We start from the raw sequence: 17,512 nt of genomic DNA, 5'->3' as shown, positions 1-17,512 counted from the left end.
ACGGTGTCCACAGTCACGGAGACGGTGTTCACTGTCAAGGAGATGGTGTCCACAGTCATAGTGACGGTGTCCACAATCACGGAGACGGTGTCCACAGTCACGGTGACGGTGTCCAAAGTCATATTGACGGTGTCCACAGTTATAGTGACGGTGTCCACTGTTATTGTGACGGTGTCCACATTCATAGCGACGGTGTCCACAGTCACTGAGATGGTGTCCACAGTCATAGTGACGGTGTCCACAGTCATAGTGACGGTGTCCACAGTCACGGAGTCGGTGTCAACAGTCGTAGTGACGGTGTCCACAGTCACAGAGACGGTGTCCACAGTCATACTGACGGTGTCAACAGTCACAAAGACGGTGTCTACAGTCACGGAGACGGTGTGCACAGTCACGAAGACGGTGTGCACAGTCACGGAGACGGTGTCCACAGTCATAGTGACGGTGTCCACAGTAACGAAGACGGTGTCCACAGTCACGGCGACGGTGTCCACAGTCATTGTGACGGTGTCCACAGTCATAGTGACGGTGTTCACAGTCATAGTGATGGTGTTCACAGTCATAGTGACGGTGTTCACAGTGATAGTGACGGTGTCCACAGTCACGGAGACGGTGTCCACAGTCACAGAGACGGTGTCCACATCCACAATGACGGTGTCCACAGTCACGGAGACGGTGGCCTCAGTCTCGGAGTCGGTGTCCACAGTCACGGAGACGGTGTCCACATCGACAATGACATTGTCCACAGTCACGGAGACGGTGTCCACAGTCTCGGAGACGGTGTCCACATCCACAATGACGGTGTCCACAGTCTCGGAGACGGTGTCCACAGTCTCGGAGACGGTGTCCACAGTCACGGAGACGGTGTCCACAGTCATAGTGACGGTGTCCACAGTCATAGTAACGGTGTCCACAGTCAGGTAGACGGTGTCCACAGTCATATTAACGGTGTCCACAGTCATAGTGACGTTGTCCACAGTCACGGAGACGGTGTCCACAGTCACGGTGACGGTGTCCACAGTCACGGAGACGGTGTCCACAGTCACAGGTACGTTGTCCACAGTCATAGTGACGGTGTCCACAGTTATTGTGACGGTGTCCACTGTCATAGTGACGGTGTCCACAGTCATAGTGATGGTGTCCACAGTCATAGTGACGGTGTCCACAGTCACGGAGACGGTGTCCACAGTCATAGTGACGGTGTCCACAGTCACGAAGGCGGTGTCCACAGTCACGGAGACGGTGTCCACAGTCACAAAGACGGTGTCCACAGTCACGGAGACGGTGTTAACAATCATAGTGGCGTTGTCCACAGTCAGATTGACGGTGTCCACAGTCACAGAGACGGTGTCCACATTCATGGAAACTGTCTCCACAGTCACGGAGACGGTGTCCACATTCATAGTGACGGTGTCCACAGTCACGGAGACGGTGTCTACAGTCACGGAGACGGTGTCCACAGTCATAGTGACGATGTCTACAGTCATAGTGACGGTGTCAACAGTCACGGAGACGGTGTCCACAGTCATAGTGACGGTGTCCACATTCACCGAGACGGTGTCCACAGTCACCGAGACGGTGTCCAAAGTCATATTGACGGTGTCCACAGTCATAGTGACGGTGTCCACAGTCATAGTGACGGTGTCCTTAGTCACGGAGATGGTGTCCACAGTCACGGAGACCGTGTCCACAGTCATAGTAACGGTGTCCACAGTCACGGAGACGGTGTTCACTGTCAAGGAGATGGTGTCCACAGTCATAGTGACGGTGTCCACAATCACGGAGACGGTGTCCACAGTCACGGTGACGGTGTCCAAAGTCATATTGACGGTGTCCACAGCTATAGTGACGGTATCCACAGTTATTGTGACGGTGTCCACATTCATAGTGACGGTGTCCACAGTCACTGAGATGGAGTCCACAGTCATAGTGACGGTGTCCACAGTCATAGTGACGGTGTCCACAGTCACGGAGACGGTGTCAACAGTCGTAGTGACGGTGTCCACAGTCACGGAGACGGTGTCCACAGTCATAGTGACGGTGTCAACAGTCACAAAGACGGTGTCTACAGTCACGGAGACGGTGTCAACAGTCATTGTGACGGTGTCCACAGTCACGGAGACGGTGTCCACAATCACAGAGACGGTGTCCACAGTCACGGAGACGGTGTCCACAGTCACGGAGACGGTGTCCACAGTCACAGGTACGTTGTCCACAGTCATAGTGACGGTGTCCACAGTTATTGTGACGGTGTCCACTGTCATAGTGACGGTGTCCACAGTCATAGTGATGGTGTCCACAGTCATAGTGACGGTGTCCACAGTCACGGAGACGGTGTCAACAGTCGTAGTGACGGTGTCCACAGTCACGGAGACGGTGTCCACAGTCATAGTGACGGTGTCCACAGTCACGAAGGCGGTGTCCACAGTCACGGAGACGGTGTCCACAGTCACAAAGACGGTGTCCACAGTCACGGAGACGGTGTTAACAATCATAGTGGCGTTGTCCACAGTCAGATTGACGGTGTCCACAGTCACAGAGACGGTGTCCACATTCATGGAAACTGTCTCCACAGTCACGGAGACGGTGTCCACATTCATAGTGACGGTGTCCACAGTCACGGAGACGGTGTCTACAGTCACGGAGACGGTGTCCACAGTCATAGTGACGATGTCTACAGTCATAGTGACGGTGTCAACAGTCACGGAGACGGTGTCCACAGTCATAGTGACGGTGTCCACATTCACCGAGACGGTGTCCACAGTCACCGAGACGGTGTCCAAAGTCATATTGACGGTGTCCACAGTCATAGTGACGGTGTCCACAGTCATAGTGACGGTGTCCTTAGTCACGGAGATGGTGTCCACAGTCACGGAGACCGTGTCCACAGTCATAGTAACGGTGTCCACAGTCACGGAGACGGTGTTCACTGTCAAGGAGATGGTGTCCACAGTCATAGTGACGGTGTCCACAATCACGGAGACGGTGTCCACAGTCACGGTGACGGTGTCCAAAGTCATATTGACGGTGTCCACAGCTATAGTGACGGTATCCACAGTTATTGTGACGGTGTCCACATTCATAGTGACGGTGTCCACAGTCACTGAGATGGAGTCCACAGTCATAGTGACGGTGTCCACAGTCATAGTGACGGTGTCCACAGTCACGGAGACGGTGTCAACAGTCGTAGTGACGGTGTCCACAGTCACGGAGACGGTGTCCACAGTCATAGTGACGGTGTCAACAGTCACAAAGACGGTGTCTACAGTCACGGAGACGGTGTCAACAGTCATTGTGACGGTGTCCACAGTCACGGAGACGGTGTCCACAATCACAGAGACGGTGTCCACAGTCACGGAGACGGTGTCCACAGTCACGGAGACGGTGTCCACAGTCACGGAGACGGTGTCCACAGTCATAGTAACGGTGTCCACAGTCACGGAGACGGTGTTCACTGTCAAGGAGATGGTGTCCACAGTCATAGTGACTGTGTCCACAGTCATAGTGACGGTGTCCACAGTCACGGAGACGGTGTCCACTGTCACGGAGACATTGTCCACAGTCACGGAGACGGTGTCCACAGTCACGGAGACGGTGTCCACAGTCATAGTGACGGTGTCCACAGTCACGGAGACGGTGCCCACAGTCACGGAGACGGTGTCTACAGTCACAGTGATGGTGTCCACAGTCATGGAGACGGTGTCCACAGTCACAATGACGGTGTCCACAGTCACGGAGACGGGGCCCACAGTTTCTCAGACGGTGTCCACAGTCACGCAGACGGTGTCCACAGTCATAGTGACGGTGTCCACAGTCACAATGACGGTGTCCACAGTCATAGTGACGGTGTCCACAGTCACGGAGACGGTGTCCACAGTCACGGAGACGGTGTCAACAGTCATTGTGACGGTGTCCACAGTCACAGAGACGGTGTCCACAATCACAGAGACGGTGTCCACAGTCACGGAGACGGTGTCCACAGTCACGGAGACGGTGTCCACAGTCACGGAGACGGTGTCCACAGTCATAGTAACGGCGTCCACAGTCACGGAGACGGTGTTCACTGTCAAGGAGATGGTGTCCACAGTCATAGTGACGGTGTCCACAGTCATAGTGACGGTGTCCACAGTCACGGAGACGGTGTCCACAGTCACGGAGACGGTGTCCACAGTCACGGAGACGGTGTCCACAGTCACAGAGACGGTGTCCACAGTCACGGAGACGGTGTCCACAGTCACGGAGACGGTGTCCACAGTCATAGTGACGGTGTCCACAGTCACAATGACGGTGTCCACAGTCACGAAGACGGTGTCCACAGTCATAGTGACGGTGTCCACAGTCACGGAGACGGTGCCCACAGTCACAGAAACGGTGTCCACAGTCACAATGACGGTGTCCACAGTCACGGAGACGGGGCCCACAGTTTCGGAGACGGTGTCCACAGTCACGGAGACGGTGTCCACAGTCATAGTGACGGTGTCCAGAGTCACAATGACGGTGTCCACAGTCATAGTGACGGTGTCCACAGTCACAATGACGGTGTCCACAGTCATAGTGACGGTGTCCACAGTGACGGAGACGGTGCCCACAGTCACGGAGACGGTGTCTACAGTCACAGTGATGGTGTCCACAGTCACGGAGACGGTGTCCACAGTCACAATGACGGTGTCCACAGTCACGGAGACGGTGTCCACATTCATAGTGACGGTGTCCTCAGTCTCGGAGACGGTGTCCACAGTCATAGTGACGGTGTCAACAGTCACAAAGACGGTGTCCACAGTCACGGAGACGGTGTACACATTCATAGTGACGGTGTCCACAGTCATAGTGACGGTGTCCACAGTCACGGAGATGGTGTCCAGAGTCATAGTGATGGTGTCCACAGTCATAGTGACGGTGTCCACAGTCATAATGACGGTGTCCACAGTCACAGAGACGGTGTCCTCAACCACGGTGACGGTGTCCACAGTCACGGTGACGGTGTCAACAGTCACGGAGACGGTGTCCACAGTCATAGTGACGGTGTCCACAGTCATAGTGACGGTGTCCACAGTCATAATGACGGTGTCCACAGTCACGGAGACGGTGTCCTCAACCACGGTGACGGTGTCCACAGTCACGGAGACGGTGTCCACAACCACAGTGACGGTGTCCACAGTCATAGTGACGGTGTCTACAGTCACGGAGACGGTGTCCACAGTCATAGTGACGGTGTCCACAGTCACGGAGACGGTGTCCACAGTCATTAACGGTGTCCACAGTCATAGTGACGGTGTCCACAGTCACGGAGAAGGTGTCCACAGTCATAGTGACGGTGTCCACAGTCACGGAGACGGTGTCCACAGTCACGGTGATGGTGTCCACAGTCACGAAGACGGTGTGCACAGTCACGAAGACGGTGTGCACAGTCACGGAGACGGTGTCCACAGTCATAGTGACGGTGTCCACAGTAACGAAGACGGTGTCCACAGTCACGGCGACGGTGTCCACAGTCATTGTGACGGTGTCCACAGTCATAGTGACGGTGTTCACAGTCATAGTGATGGTGTTCACAGTCATAGTGACGGTGTTCACAGTGATAGTGACGGTGTCCACAGTCACGGAGACGGTGTCCACAGACACAGAGACGGTGTCCACAGTCATATTGACGGTGTCCACAGTCACGGAGACGGTGTCCACAGTCACAGAGACGGTGTCCACATCCACAATGACGGTGTCCACAGTCACGGAGACGGTGTCCACAGTCTCGGAGTCGGTGTCCACAGTCACGGAGACGGTGTCCACATCCACAATGACGGTGTCCACATTCATGGAAACTGTCTCCACAGTCACGGAGACGGTGTCCACATTCATAGTGACGGTGTCCACAGTCATAGTGACGGTGTCCACAGTCACAATGACGGTGTCCACAATCATAGTGACGGTGTCCACAGTCACAATGACGGTGTCCACAGTCATAGTGACGGTGTCCACAGTCACGGAGACGGTGTCCACAGTCACGGAGACGCTGTCTACAGTCACAGTGATGGTGTCCACATTCACGGAGACGGTGTCCACAGTCACAATGACGGTGTCCACAGTCACGGAGACGGTGTCCACATTCATAGTGACGGTGTCCACAGTCTCGGAGACGGTATCCACAGTCATAGTGACGGTGTCAACAGTCACAAAGACGGTGTCCACAGTCACAGAGACGGTGTACACATTCATAGTGACGGTGTCCACAGTCATAGTGACGGTGTCCACAGTCACGGAGATGGTGTCCAGAGTCATAGTGACGGTGTCCACAGTCATAATGACGGTGTCCACAGTGACAGAGACGGTGTCCTCAACCACGGTGACGGTGTCCACAGTCACGGTGACGGTGTCAACAGTCACGGAGACGGTGTCCACAGTCATAGTGACGGTGTCCACAGTCATAGTGACGGTGTCCACAGTCATAATGACGGTGTCCACAGTCATAATGACGGTGTCCACAGTCACGGAGACGGTGTCCTCAACCACGGTGACGGTGTCCACAGTCACGGAGACGGTGTCCACAACCACAGTGACGGTGTCCACAGTCATAGTGACGGTGTCTACAGTCACGGAGACGGTGTCCACAGTCATAGTGACGGTGTCCACAGTCACGGAGACGGTGTCTACAGTCACGGAGACGGTGTCCACAGTCATAGTGACGATGTCTACAGTCATAGTGACGGTGTCAACAGTCACGGAGACGGTGTCCACAGTCATAGTGACGGTGTCCACATTCACCGAGACGGTGTCCACAGTCACCGAGACGGTGTCCAAAGTCATATTGACGGTGTCCACAGTCATAGTGACGGTGTCCACAGTCATAGTGACGGTGTCCTTAGTCACGGAGATGGTGTCCACAGTCACGGAGACCGTGTCCACAGTCATAGTAACGGTGTCCACAGTCACGGAGACGGTGTTCACTGTCAAGGAGATGGTGTCCACAGTCATAGTGACGGTGTCCACAATCACGGAGACGGTGTCCACAGTCACGGTGACGGTGTCCAAAGTCATATTGACGGTGTCCACAGCTATAGTGACGGTATCCACAGTTATTGTGACGGTGTCCACATTCATAGTGACGGTGTCCACAGTCACTGAGATGGAGTCCACAGTCATAGTGACGGTGTCCACAGTCATAGTGACGGTGTCCACAGTCACGGAGACGGTGTCAACAGTCGTAGTGACGGTGTCCACAGTCACGGAGACGGTGTCCACAGTCATAGTGACGGTGTCAACAGTCACAAAGACGGTGTCTACAGTCACGGAGACGGTGTCAACAGTCATTGTGACGGTGTCCACAGTCACGGAGACGGTGTCCACAATCACAGAGACGGTGTCCACAGTCACGGAGACGGTGTCCACAGTCACGGAGACGGTGTCCACAGTCACGGAGACGGTGTCCACAGTCATAGTAACGGTGTCCACAGTCACGGAGACGGTGTTCACTGTCAAGGAGATGGTGTCCACTGTCATAGTGACTGTGTCCACAGTCATAGTGACGGTGTCCACAGTCACGGAGACGGTGTCCACTGTCACGGAGACATTGTCCACAGTCACGGAGACGGTGTCCACAGTCACGGAGACGGTGTCCACAGTCATAGTGACGGTGTCCACAGTCACGGAGACGGTGCCCACAGTCACGGAGACGGTGTCTACAGTCACAGTGATGGTGTCCACAGTCATGGAGACGGTGTCCACAGTCACAATGACGGTGTCCACAGTCACGGAGACGGGGCCCACAGTTTCTCAGACGGTGTCCACAGTCACGCAGACGGTGTCCACAGTCATAGTGACGGTGTCCACAGTCACAATGACGGTGTCCACAGTCATAGTGACGGTGTCCACAGTCACGGAGACGGTGTCCACAGTCACGGAGACGGTGTCAACAGTCATTGTGACGGTGTCCACAGTCACAGAGACGGTGTCCACAATCACAGAGACGGTGTCCACAGTCACGGAGACGGTGTCCACAGTCACGGAGACGGTGTCCACAGTCACGGAGACGGTGTCCACAGTCATAGTAACGGCGTCCACAGTCACGGAGACGGTGTTCACTGTCAAGGAGATGGTGTCCACAGTCATAGTGACGGTGTCCACAGTCATAGTGACGGTGTCCACAGTCACGGAGACGGTGTCCACAGTCACGGAGACGGTGTCCACAGTCACGGAGACGGTGTCCACAGTCACAGAGACGGTGTCCACAGTCACGGAGACGGTGTCCACAGTCACGGAGACGGTGTCCACAGTCATAGTGACGGTGTCCACAGTCACAATGACGGTGTCCACAGTCACGAAGACGGTGTCCACAGTCATAGTGACGGTGTCCACAGTCACGGAGACGGTGCCCACAGTCACAGAAACGGTGTCCACAGTCACAATGACGGTGTCCACAGTCACGGAGACGGGGCCCACAGTTTCGGAGACGGTGTCCACAGTCACGGAGACGGTGTCCACAGTCATAGTGACGGTGTCCAGAGTCACAATGACGGTGTCCACAGTCATAGTGACGGTGTCCACAGTCACAATGACGGTGTCCACAGTCATAGTGACGGTGTCCACAGTGACGGAGACGGTGCCCACAGTCACGGAGACGGTGTCTACAGTCACAGTGATGGTGTCCACAGTCACGGAGACGGTGTCCACAGTCACAATGACGGTGTCCACAGTCACGGAGACGGTGTCCACATTCATAGTGACGGTGTCCTCAGTCTCGGAGACGGTGTCCACAGTCATAGTGACGGTGTCAACAGTCACAAAGACGGTGTCCACAGTCACGGAGACGGTGTACACATTCATAGTGACGGTGTCCACAGTCATAGTGACGGTGTCCACAGTCACGGAGATGGTGTCCAGAGTCATAGTGATGGTGTCCACAGTCATAGTGACGGTGTCCACAGTCATAATGACGGTGTCCACAGTCACAGAGACGGTGTCCTCAACCACGGTGACGGTGTCCACAGTCACGGTGACGGTGTCAACAGTCACGGAGACGGTGTCCACAGTCATAGTGACGGTGTCCACAGTCATAGTGACGGTGTCCACAGTCATAATGACGGTGTCCACAGTCACGGAGACGGTGTCCTCAACCACGGTGACGGTGTCCACAGTCACGGAGACGGTGTCCACAACCACAGTGACGGTGTCCACAGTCATAGTGACGGTGTCTACAGTCACGGAGACGGTGTCCACAGTCATAGTGACGGTGTCCACAGTCACGGAGACGGTGTCCACAGTCATTAACGGTGTCCACAGTCATAGTGACGGTGTCCACAGTCACGGAGAAGGTGTCCACAGTCATAGTGACGGTGTCCACAGTCACGGAGACGGTGTCCACAGTCACGGTGATGGTGTCCACAGTCACGAAGACGGTGTGCACAGTCACGAAGACGGTGTGCACAGTCACGGAGACGGTGTCCACAGTCATAGTGACGGTGTCCACAGTAACGAAGACGGTGTCCACAGTCACGGCGACGGTGTCCACAGTCATTGTGACGGTGTCCACAGTCATAGTGACGGTGTTCACAGTCATAGTGATGGTGTTCACAGTCATAGTGACGGTGTTCACAGTGATAGTGACGGTGTCCACAGTCACGGAGACGGTGTCCACAGACACAGAGACGGTGTCCACAGTCATATTGACGGTGTCCACTGTCACGGAGACGGTGTCCACAGTCACAGAGACGGTGTCCACATCCACAATGACGGTGTCCACAGTCACGGAGACGGTGTCCACAGTCTCGGAGTCGGTGTCCACAGTCACGGAGACGGTGTCCACATCCACAATGACGGTGTCCACATTCATGGAAACTGTCTCCACAGTCACGGAGACGGTGTCCACATTCATAGTGACGGTGTCCACAGTCATAGTGACGGTGTCCACAGTCACAATGACGGTGTCCACAATCATAGTGACGGTGTCCACAGTCACAATGACGGTGTCCACAGTCATAGTGACGGTGTCCACAGTCACGGAGACGGTGTCCACAGTCACGGAGACGCTGTCTACAGTCACAGTGATGGTGTCCACATTCACGGAGACGGTGTCCACAGTCACAATGACGGTGTCCACAGTCACGGAGACGGTGTCCACATTCATAGTGACGGTGTCCACAGTCTCGGAGACGGTATCCACAGTCATAGTGACGGTGTCAACAGTCACAAAGACGGTGTCCACAGTCACAGAGACGGTGTACACATTCATAGTGACGGTGTCCACAGTCATAGTGACGGTGTCCACAGTCACGGAGATGGTGTCCAGAGTCATAGTGACGGTGTCCACAGTCATAATGACGGTGTCCACAGTGACAGAGACGGTGTCCTCAACCACGGTGACGGTGTCCACAGTCACGGTGACGGTGTCAACAGTCACGGAGACGGTGTCCACAGTCATAGTGACGGTGTCCACAGTCATAGTGACGGTGTCCACAGTCATAATGACGGTGTCCACAGTCATAATGACGGTGTCCACAGTCACGGAGACGGTGTCCTCAACCACGGTGACGGTGTCCACAGTCACGGAGACGGTGTCCTCAACCACGGTGACGGTGTCCACAGTCACGGAGACGGTGTCCACAACCACAGTGACGGTGTCCACAGTCATAGTGACGGTGTCTACAGTCACGGAGACGGTGTCCACAGTCATAGTGACGGTGTCCACAGTCACGGAGACGGTGTCCACAGTCATTAACGGTGTCCACAGTCATAGTGACGGTGTCCACAGTCACGGAGACGGTGTCCACAGTCACGGTGATGGTGTCCACAGTCACGAAGACGGTGTGCACAGTCACGAAGACGGTGTGCACAGTCACGGAGACGGTGTCCACAGTCATAGTGACGGTGTGCACAGTCACGAAGACGGTGTGCACAGTCACGGAGACGGTGTCCACAGTCATTGTGACGGTGTCCACAGTCATAGTGACGGTGTTCACAGTCATAGTGATGGTGTTCACAGTCATAGTGACGGTGTTCACAGTGATAGTGACGGTGTCCACAGTCACGGAGACAGTGTCCAGAGTCACAGAGACGGTGTCCACAGACACAGAGACGGTGTCCACAGTCATATTGACGGTGTCCACAGTCACGGAGACGGTGTCCACAGTCACAGAGACGGTGTCCACAGTCTCGGAGTCGGTGTCCACAGTCACGGAGACGGTGTCCACATCCACAATGACGGTGTCCACAGTCACGGAGACGGTGTCCACAGTCTCGGAGACGGTGTCCACATCCACAATGACGGTGTCCACAGTCTCGGAGACGGTGTCCACAGTCTCGGAGACGGTGTCCACAGTCACGGAGACGGTGTCCACAGTCATAGTGACGGTGTCCACAGTCATAGTGACGGTGTCCACAGTCAGGGAGACGGTGTCCACAGTCATATTAACGGTGTCCACAGTCATAGTGACGTTGTCCACAGTCACGGAGACGGTGTCCACAGTAACAGTGACGGTGTCCACAGTCACGGAGACGGTGTCCACAGTCACAGGTACGTTGTCCACAGTCATAGTGACGGTGTCCACAGTTATTGTGACGGTGTCCACTGTCATAGTGACGGTGTCGACAGTCATAGTGATGGTGTCCACAGTCATAGTGACGGTGTCCACAGTCACGGAGACGGTGTCAACAGTCGTAGTGACGGTGTCCACAGTCACGGAGACGGTGTCCACAGTCATAGTGACGGTGTCCACAGTCACGAAGGCGGTGTCCACAGTCACGGAGACGGTGTCCACAGTCACAAAGACGGTGTCCACAGTCACGGAGACGCTGTTAACAATCATAGTGGCGTTGTCCACAGTCACGGAGACGGTGTCCACATTCATAGTGACGGTGTCCACAGTCACGGAGACGGTGTCCACAGTCATAGTGACGATGTCTACAGTCATAGTGACGGTGTCCACAGTCACGGAGACGGTGTCCACAGTCATAGTGACGGTGTCCACAGTCACCGAGACGGTGTCCACAGTCACCGAGACGGTGTCCAAAGTCATATTGACGGTGTCCACAGTCATAGTGACGGTGTCCACAGTCATAGTGACGGTGTCCTTAGTCACGGAGACGGTGTCCACAGTCACGGAGACCGTATCCACAGTCATAGTAACGGTGTCCACAGTCACGGAGACGGTGTTCACTGTCAAGGAGATGGTGTCCACAGTCATAGTGACGGTGTCCACAATCACGGAGACGGTGTCCACAGTCACGGTGACGGTGTCCAAAGTCATATTGACGGTGTCCACAGTTATAGTGACGGTGTCCACAGTTATTGTGACGGTGTCCACATTCATAGCGACGGTGTCCACAGTCACTGAGATGGTGTCCACAGTCATAGTGACGGTGTCCACAGTCATAGTGACGGTGTCCACAGTCACGGAGTCGGTGTCAACAGTCGTAGTGACGGTGTCCACAGTCACAGAGACGGTGTCCACAGTCATACTGACGGTGTCAACAGTCACAAAGACGGTGTCTACAGTCACGGAGACGGTGTGCACAGTCACGAAGACGGTGTGCACAGTCACGGAGACGGTGTCCACAGTCATAGTGACGGTGTCCACAGTAACGAAGACGGTGTCCACAGTCACGGCGACGGTGTCCACAGTCATTGTGACGGTGTCCACAGTCATAGTGACGGTGTTCACAGTCATAGTGATGGTGTTCACAGTCATAGTGACGGTGTTCACAGTGATAGTGACGGTGTCCACAGTCACGGAGACGGTGTCCACAGTCACAGAGACGGTGTCCACATCCACAATGACGGTGTCCACAGTCACGGAGACGGTGGCCACAGTCTCGGAGTCGGTGTCCACTGTCACGGAGACGGTGTCCACATCCACAATGACATTGTCCACAGTCACGGAGACGGTGTCCACAGTCTCGGAGACGGTGTCCACATCCACAATGACGGTGTCCACAGTCTCGGAGACGGTGTCCACAGTCTCGGAGACGGTGTCCACAGTCACGGAGACGGTGTCCACAGTCATAGTGACGGTGTCCACAGTCATAGTAACGGTGTCCACAGTCAGGTAGACGGTGTCCACAGTCATATTAACGGTGTCCACAGTCATAGTGACGTTGTCCACAGTCACGGAGACGGTGTCCACAGTCACGGTGACGGTGTCCACAGTCACGGAGACGGTGTCCACAGTCACAGGTACGTTGTCCACAGTCATAGTGACGGTGTCCACAGTTATTGTGACGGTGTCCACTGTCATAGTGACGGTGTCCACAGTCATAGTGATGGTGTCCACAGTCATAGTGACGGTGTCCACAGTCACGGAGACGGTGTCAACAGTCGTAGTGACGGTGTCCACAGTCACGGAGACGGTGTCCACAGTCATAGTGACGGTGTCCACAGTCACGAAGGCGGTGTCCACAGTCACGGAGACGGTGTCCACAGTCACAAAGACGGTGTCCACAGTCACGGAGACGGTGTTAACAATCATAGTGGCGTTGTCCACAGTCAGATTGACGGTGTCCACAGTCACAGAGACGGTGTCCACATTCATGGAAACTGTCTCCACAGTCACGGAGACGGTGTCCACATTCATAGTGACGGTGTCCACAGTCACGGAGACGGTGTCTACAGTCACGGAGACGGTGTCCACAGTCATAGTTACGATGTCTACAGTCATAGTGACGGTGTCAACAGTCACGGAGACGGTGTCCACAGTCATAGTGACGGTGTCCACATTCACCGAGACGGTGTCCACAGTCACCGAGACGGTGTCCAAAGTCATATTGACGGTGTCCACAGTCATAGTGACGGTGTCCACAGTCATAGTGACGGTGTCCTTAGTCACGGAGATGGTGTCCACAGTCACGGAGACCGTGTCCACAGTCATAGTAACGGTGTCCACAGTCACGGAGACGGTGTTCACTGTCAAGGAGATGGTGTCCACAGTCATAGTGACGGTGTCCACAATCACGGAGACGGTGTCCACAGTCACGGTGACGGTGTCCAAAGTCATATTGACGGTGTCCGCAGCTATAGTGACGGTATCCACAGTTATTGTGACGGTGTCCACATTCATAGTGACGGTGTCCACAGTCACTGAGATGGAGTCCACAGTCATAGTGACGGTGTCCACAGTCATAGTGACGGTGTCCACAGTCACGGAGACGGTGTCAACAGTCGTAGTGACGGTGTCCACAGTCACGGAGACGGTGTCCACAGTCATAGTGACGGTGTCAACAGTCACAAAGACGGTGTCTACAGTCACGGAGACGGTGTCAACAGTCATTGTGACGGTGTCCACAGTCACGGAGACGGTGTCCACAATCACAGAGACGGTGTCCACAGTCACGGAGACGGTGTCCACAGTCACGGAGACGGTGTCCACAGTCACAGGTACGTTGTCCACAGTCATAGTGACGGTGTCCACAGTTATTGTGACGGTGTCCACTGTCATAGTGACGGTGTCCACAGTCATAGTGATGGTGTCCACAGTCATAGTGACGGTGTCCACAGTCACGGAGACGGTGTCAACAGTCGTAGTGACGGTGTCCACAGTCACGGAGACGGTGTCCACAGTCATAGTGACGGTGTCCACAGTCACGAAGGCGGTGTCCACAGTCACGGAGACGGTGTCCACAGTCACAAAGACGGTGTCCACAGTCACGGAGACGGTGTTAACAATCATAGTGGCGTTGTCCACAGTCAGATTGACGGTGTCCACAGTCACAGAGACGGTGTCCACATTCATGGAAACTGTCTCCACAGTCACGGAGACGGTGTCCACATTCATAGTGACGGTGTCCACAGTCACGGAGACGGTGTCTACAGTCACGGAGACGGTGTCCACAGTCATAGTGACGATGTCTACAGTCATAGTGACGGTGTCAACAGTCACGGAGACGGTGTCCACAGTCGTAGTGACGGTGTCCACATTCACCGAGACGGTGTCCACAGTCACCGAGACGGTGTCCAAAGTCATATTGACGGTGTCCACAGTCATAGTGACGGTGTCCACAGTCATAGTGACGGTGTCCTTAGTCACGGAGATGGTGTCCACAGTCACGGAGACCGTGTCCACAGTCATAGTAACGGTGTCCACAGTCACGGAGACGGTGTTCACTGTCAAGGAGATGGTGTCCACAGTCATAGTGACGGTGTCCACAATCACGGAGACGGTGTCCACAGTCACGGTGACGGTGTCCAAAGTCATATTGACGGTGTCCACAGCTATAGTGACGGTATCCACAGTTATTGTGACGGTGTCCACATTCATAGTGACGGTGTCCACAGTCACTGAGATGGAGTCCACAGTCATAGTGACGGTGTCCACAGTCATAGTGACGGTGTCCACAGTCACGGAGACGGTGTCAACAGTCGTAGTGACGGTGTCCACAGTCACGGAGACGGTGTCCACAGTCATAGTGACGGTGTCAACAGTCACAAAGACGGTGTCTACAGTCACGGAGACGGTGTCAACAGTCATTGTGACGGTGTCCACAGTCACGGAGACGGTGTCCACAATCACAGAGACGGTGTCCACAGTCACGGAGACGGTGTCCACAGTCACGGAGACGGTGTCCACAGTCATTGTGACGGTGTCCACAGTCATAGTAACGGTGTCCACAGTCACGGAGACGGTGTTCACTGTCAAGGAGATGGTGTCCACAGTCATAGTGACTGTGTCCACAGTCATAGTGACGGTGTCCACAGTCACGGAGACGGTGTCCACTGTCACGGAGACATTGTCCACAGTCACGGAGACGGTGTCCACAGTCACGGAGACGGTGTCCACAGTCATAGTGACGGTGTCCACAGTCACGGAGACGGTGCCCACAGTCACGGAGACGGTGTCTACAGTCACAGTGATGGTGTCCACAGTCACGGAGACGGTGTCCACAGTCACAATGACGGTGTCGACAGTCACGGAGACGGGGCCCACAGTTTCTCAGACGGTGTCCACAGTCACGCAGACGGTGTCCACAGTCATAATGACGGTGTCCACAGTCACAATGACGGTGTCCACAGTCATAGTGACGGTGTCCACAGTCACGGAGACGGTGCCCACAGTCACGGAGACGGTGTCTACAGTCATTGTGACGGTGTCCACAGTCACTGAGACGGTGTCCACAATCATAGAGACGGTGTCCACAGTCACGGAGACGGTGTCCACAGTCACGGAGACGGTGTCCACAGTCACAGAGACGGTGTCCACAGTCATAGTAACGGCGTCCACAGTCACGGAGACGGTGTTCACTGTCAAGGAGATGGTGTCCACAGTCATAGTGACGGTGTCCACAGTCATAGTGACGGTGTCCACAGTCACGGAGACGGTGTCCACAGTCACGGAGACGGTGTCCACAGTCACGGAGACGGTGTCCACAGTCACGGAGACGGTGTCCACAGTCACGGAGACGGTGTCCACAGTCACGGAGACGGTGTCCACAGTCATAGTGACGGTGTCCACAGTCACAATGACGGTGTCCACAGTCACGAAGACGGTGTCCACAGTCATAGTGACGGTGTCCACAGTCACGGAGACGGTGCCCACAGTCACAGAAACGGTGTCCACAGTCACAATGACGGTGTCCACAGTCACGGAGACGGGGCCCACAGTTTCGGAGACGGTGTCCACAGTCACAGAGACGGTGTCCACAGTCATAGTGACGGTGTCCACAGTCACAATGACGGTGTCCACAGTCATAGTGACGGTGTCCACAGTCACAATGACGGTGTCCACAGTCATAGTGACGGTGTCCACAGTCACGGAGACGGTGCCCACAGTCACGGAGACGGTGTCTACAGTCACAGTGATGGTGTCCACAGTCACGGAGACGGTGTCCACAGTCACAATGACGGTGTCCACAGTCACGGAGACGGTGTCCACATTCATAGTGACGGTGTCCTCAGTCTCGGAGACGGTGTCCACAGTCATAGTGACGGTGTCAACAGTCACAAAGACGGTGTCCACAGTCACAGAGACGGTGTACACATTCATAGTGACGGTGTCCACAGTCATAGTGACGGTGTCCACAGTCACGGAGATGGTGTCCAGAGTCATAGTGATGGTGTCCACAGTCATAGTGACGGTGTCCACAGTCAGGGAGACGGTGTCCACAGTCATATTAACGGTGTCCACAGTCATAGTGACGTTGTCCACAGTCACGGAGACGGTGTCCACAGTAACAGTGACGGTGTCCACAGTCACGGAGACGGTGTCCACAGTCACAGGTACGTTGTCCACAGTCATAGTGACGGTGTCCACAGTTATTGTGACGGTGTCCACTGTCATAGTGACGGTGTCGACAGTCATAGTGATGGTGTCCACAGTCATAGTGACGGTGTCCACAGTCACGGAGACGGTGTCAACAGTCGTAGTGACGGTGTCCACAGTCACGGAGACGGTGTCCACAGTCATAGTGACGGTGTCCACAGTCACGAAGGCGGTGTCCACAGTCACGGAGACGGTGTCCACAGTCACAAAGACGGTGTCCACAGTCACGGAGACGCTGTTAACAATCATAGTGGCGTTGTCCACAGTCACGGAGACGG

At 54.9% G+C, this 17,512-nt stretch overlaps 2 protein-coding genes across 2 annotated transcripts in view; both read right to left on the bottom strand.

Moving 5' to 3' along the window:
- Positions 1 to 13,682, bottom strand: part of LOC138356651 (uncharacterized) — a 29,559-nt gene extending 15,877 nt beyond the window's left edge. Inside the window, exons 1-3 of the mRNA XM_069312842.1 lie at positions 13,389 to 13,682; positions 12,738 to 12,881; positions 627 to 770 (exon numbers count right to left, since the gene is read on the bottom strand). Coding sequence (XP_069168943.1) covers positions 627 to 770; positions 12,738 to 12,881; positions 13,389 to 13,682 — 582 coding nt within the window. The remainder of the gene's footprint in view (positions 1 to 626; positions 771 to 12,737; positions 12,882 to 13,388) is intronic.
- Positions 13,683 to 13,972: 290 nt separating this feature from the next.
- Positions 13,973 to 17,512, bottom strand: part of LOC138356650 (uncharacterized) — a 44,907-nt gene continuing 41,367 nt past the window's right edge. Inside the window, exon 5 of the mRNA XM_069312841.1 lies at positions 13,973 to 13,993. Coding sequence (XP_069168942.1) covers positions 13,973 to 13,993 — 21 coding nt within the window. The remainder of the gene's footprint in view (positions 13,994 to 17,512) is intronic.

This window comes from Procambarus clarkii, chromosome 73, assembly GCF_040958095.1.
Source record: "Procambarus clarkii isolate CNS0578487 chromosome 73, FALCON_Pclarkii_2.0, whole genome shotgun sequence".
Taxonomy (NCBI): domain Eukaryota; kingdom Metazoa; phylum Arthropoda; class Malacostraca; order Decapoda; family Cambaridae; genus Procambarus; species Procambarus clarkii.
Note: the sequence above shows the minus strand (reverse complement) of the source record. Positions and strands in the feature narration are given on the sequence as shown.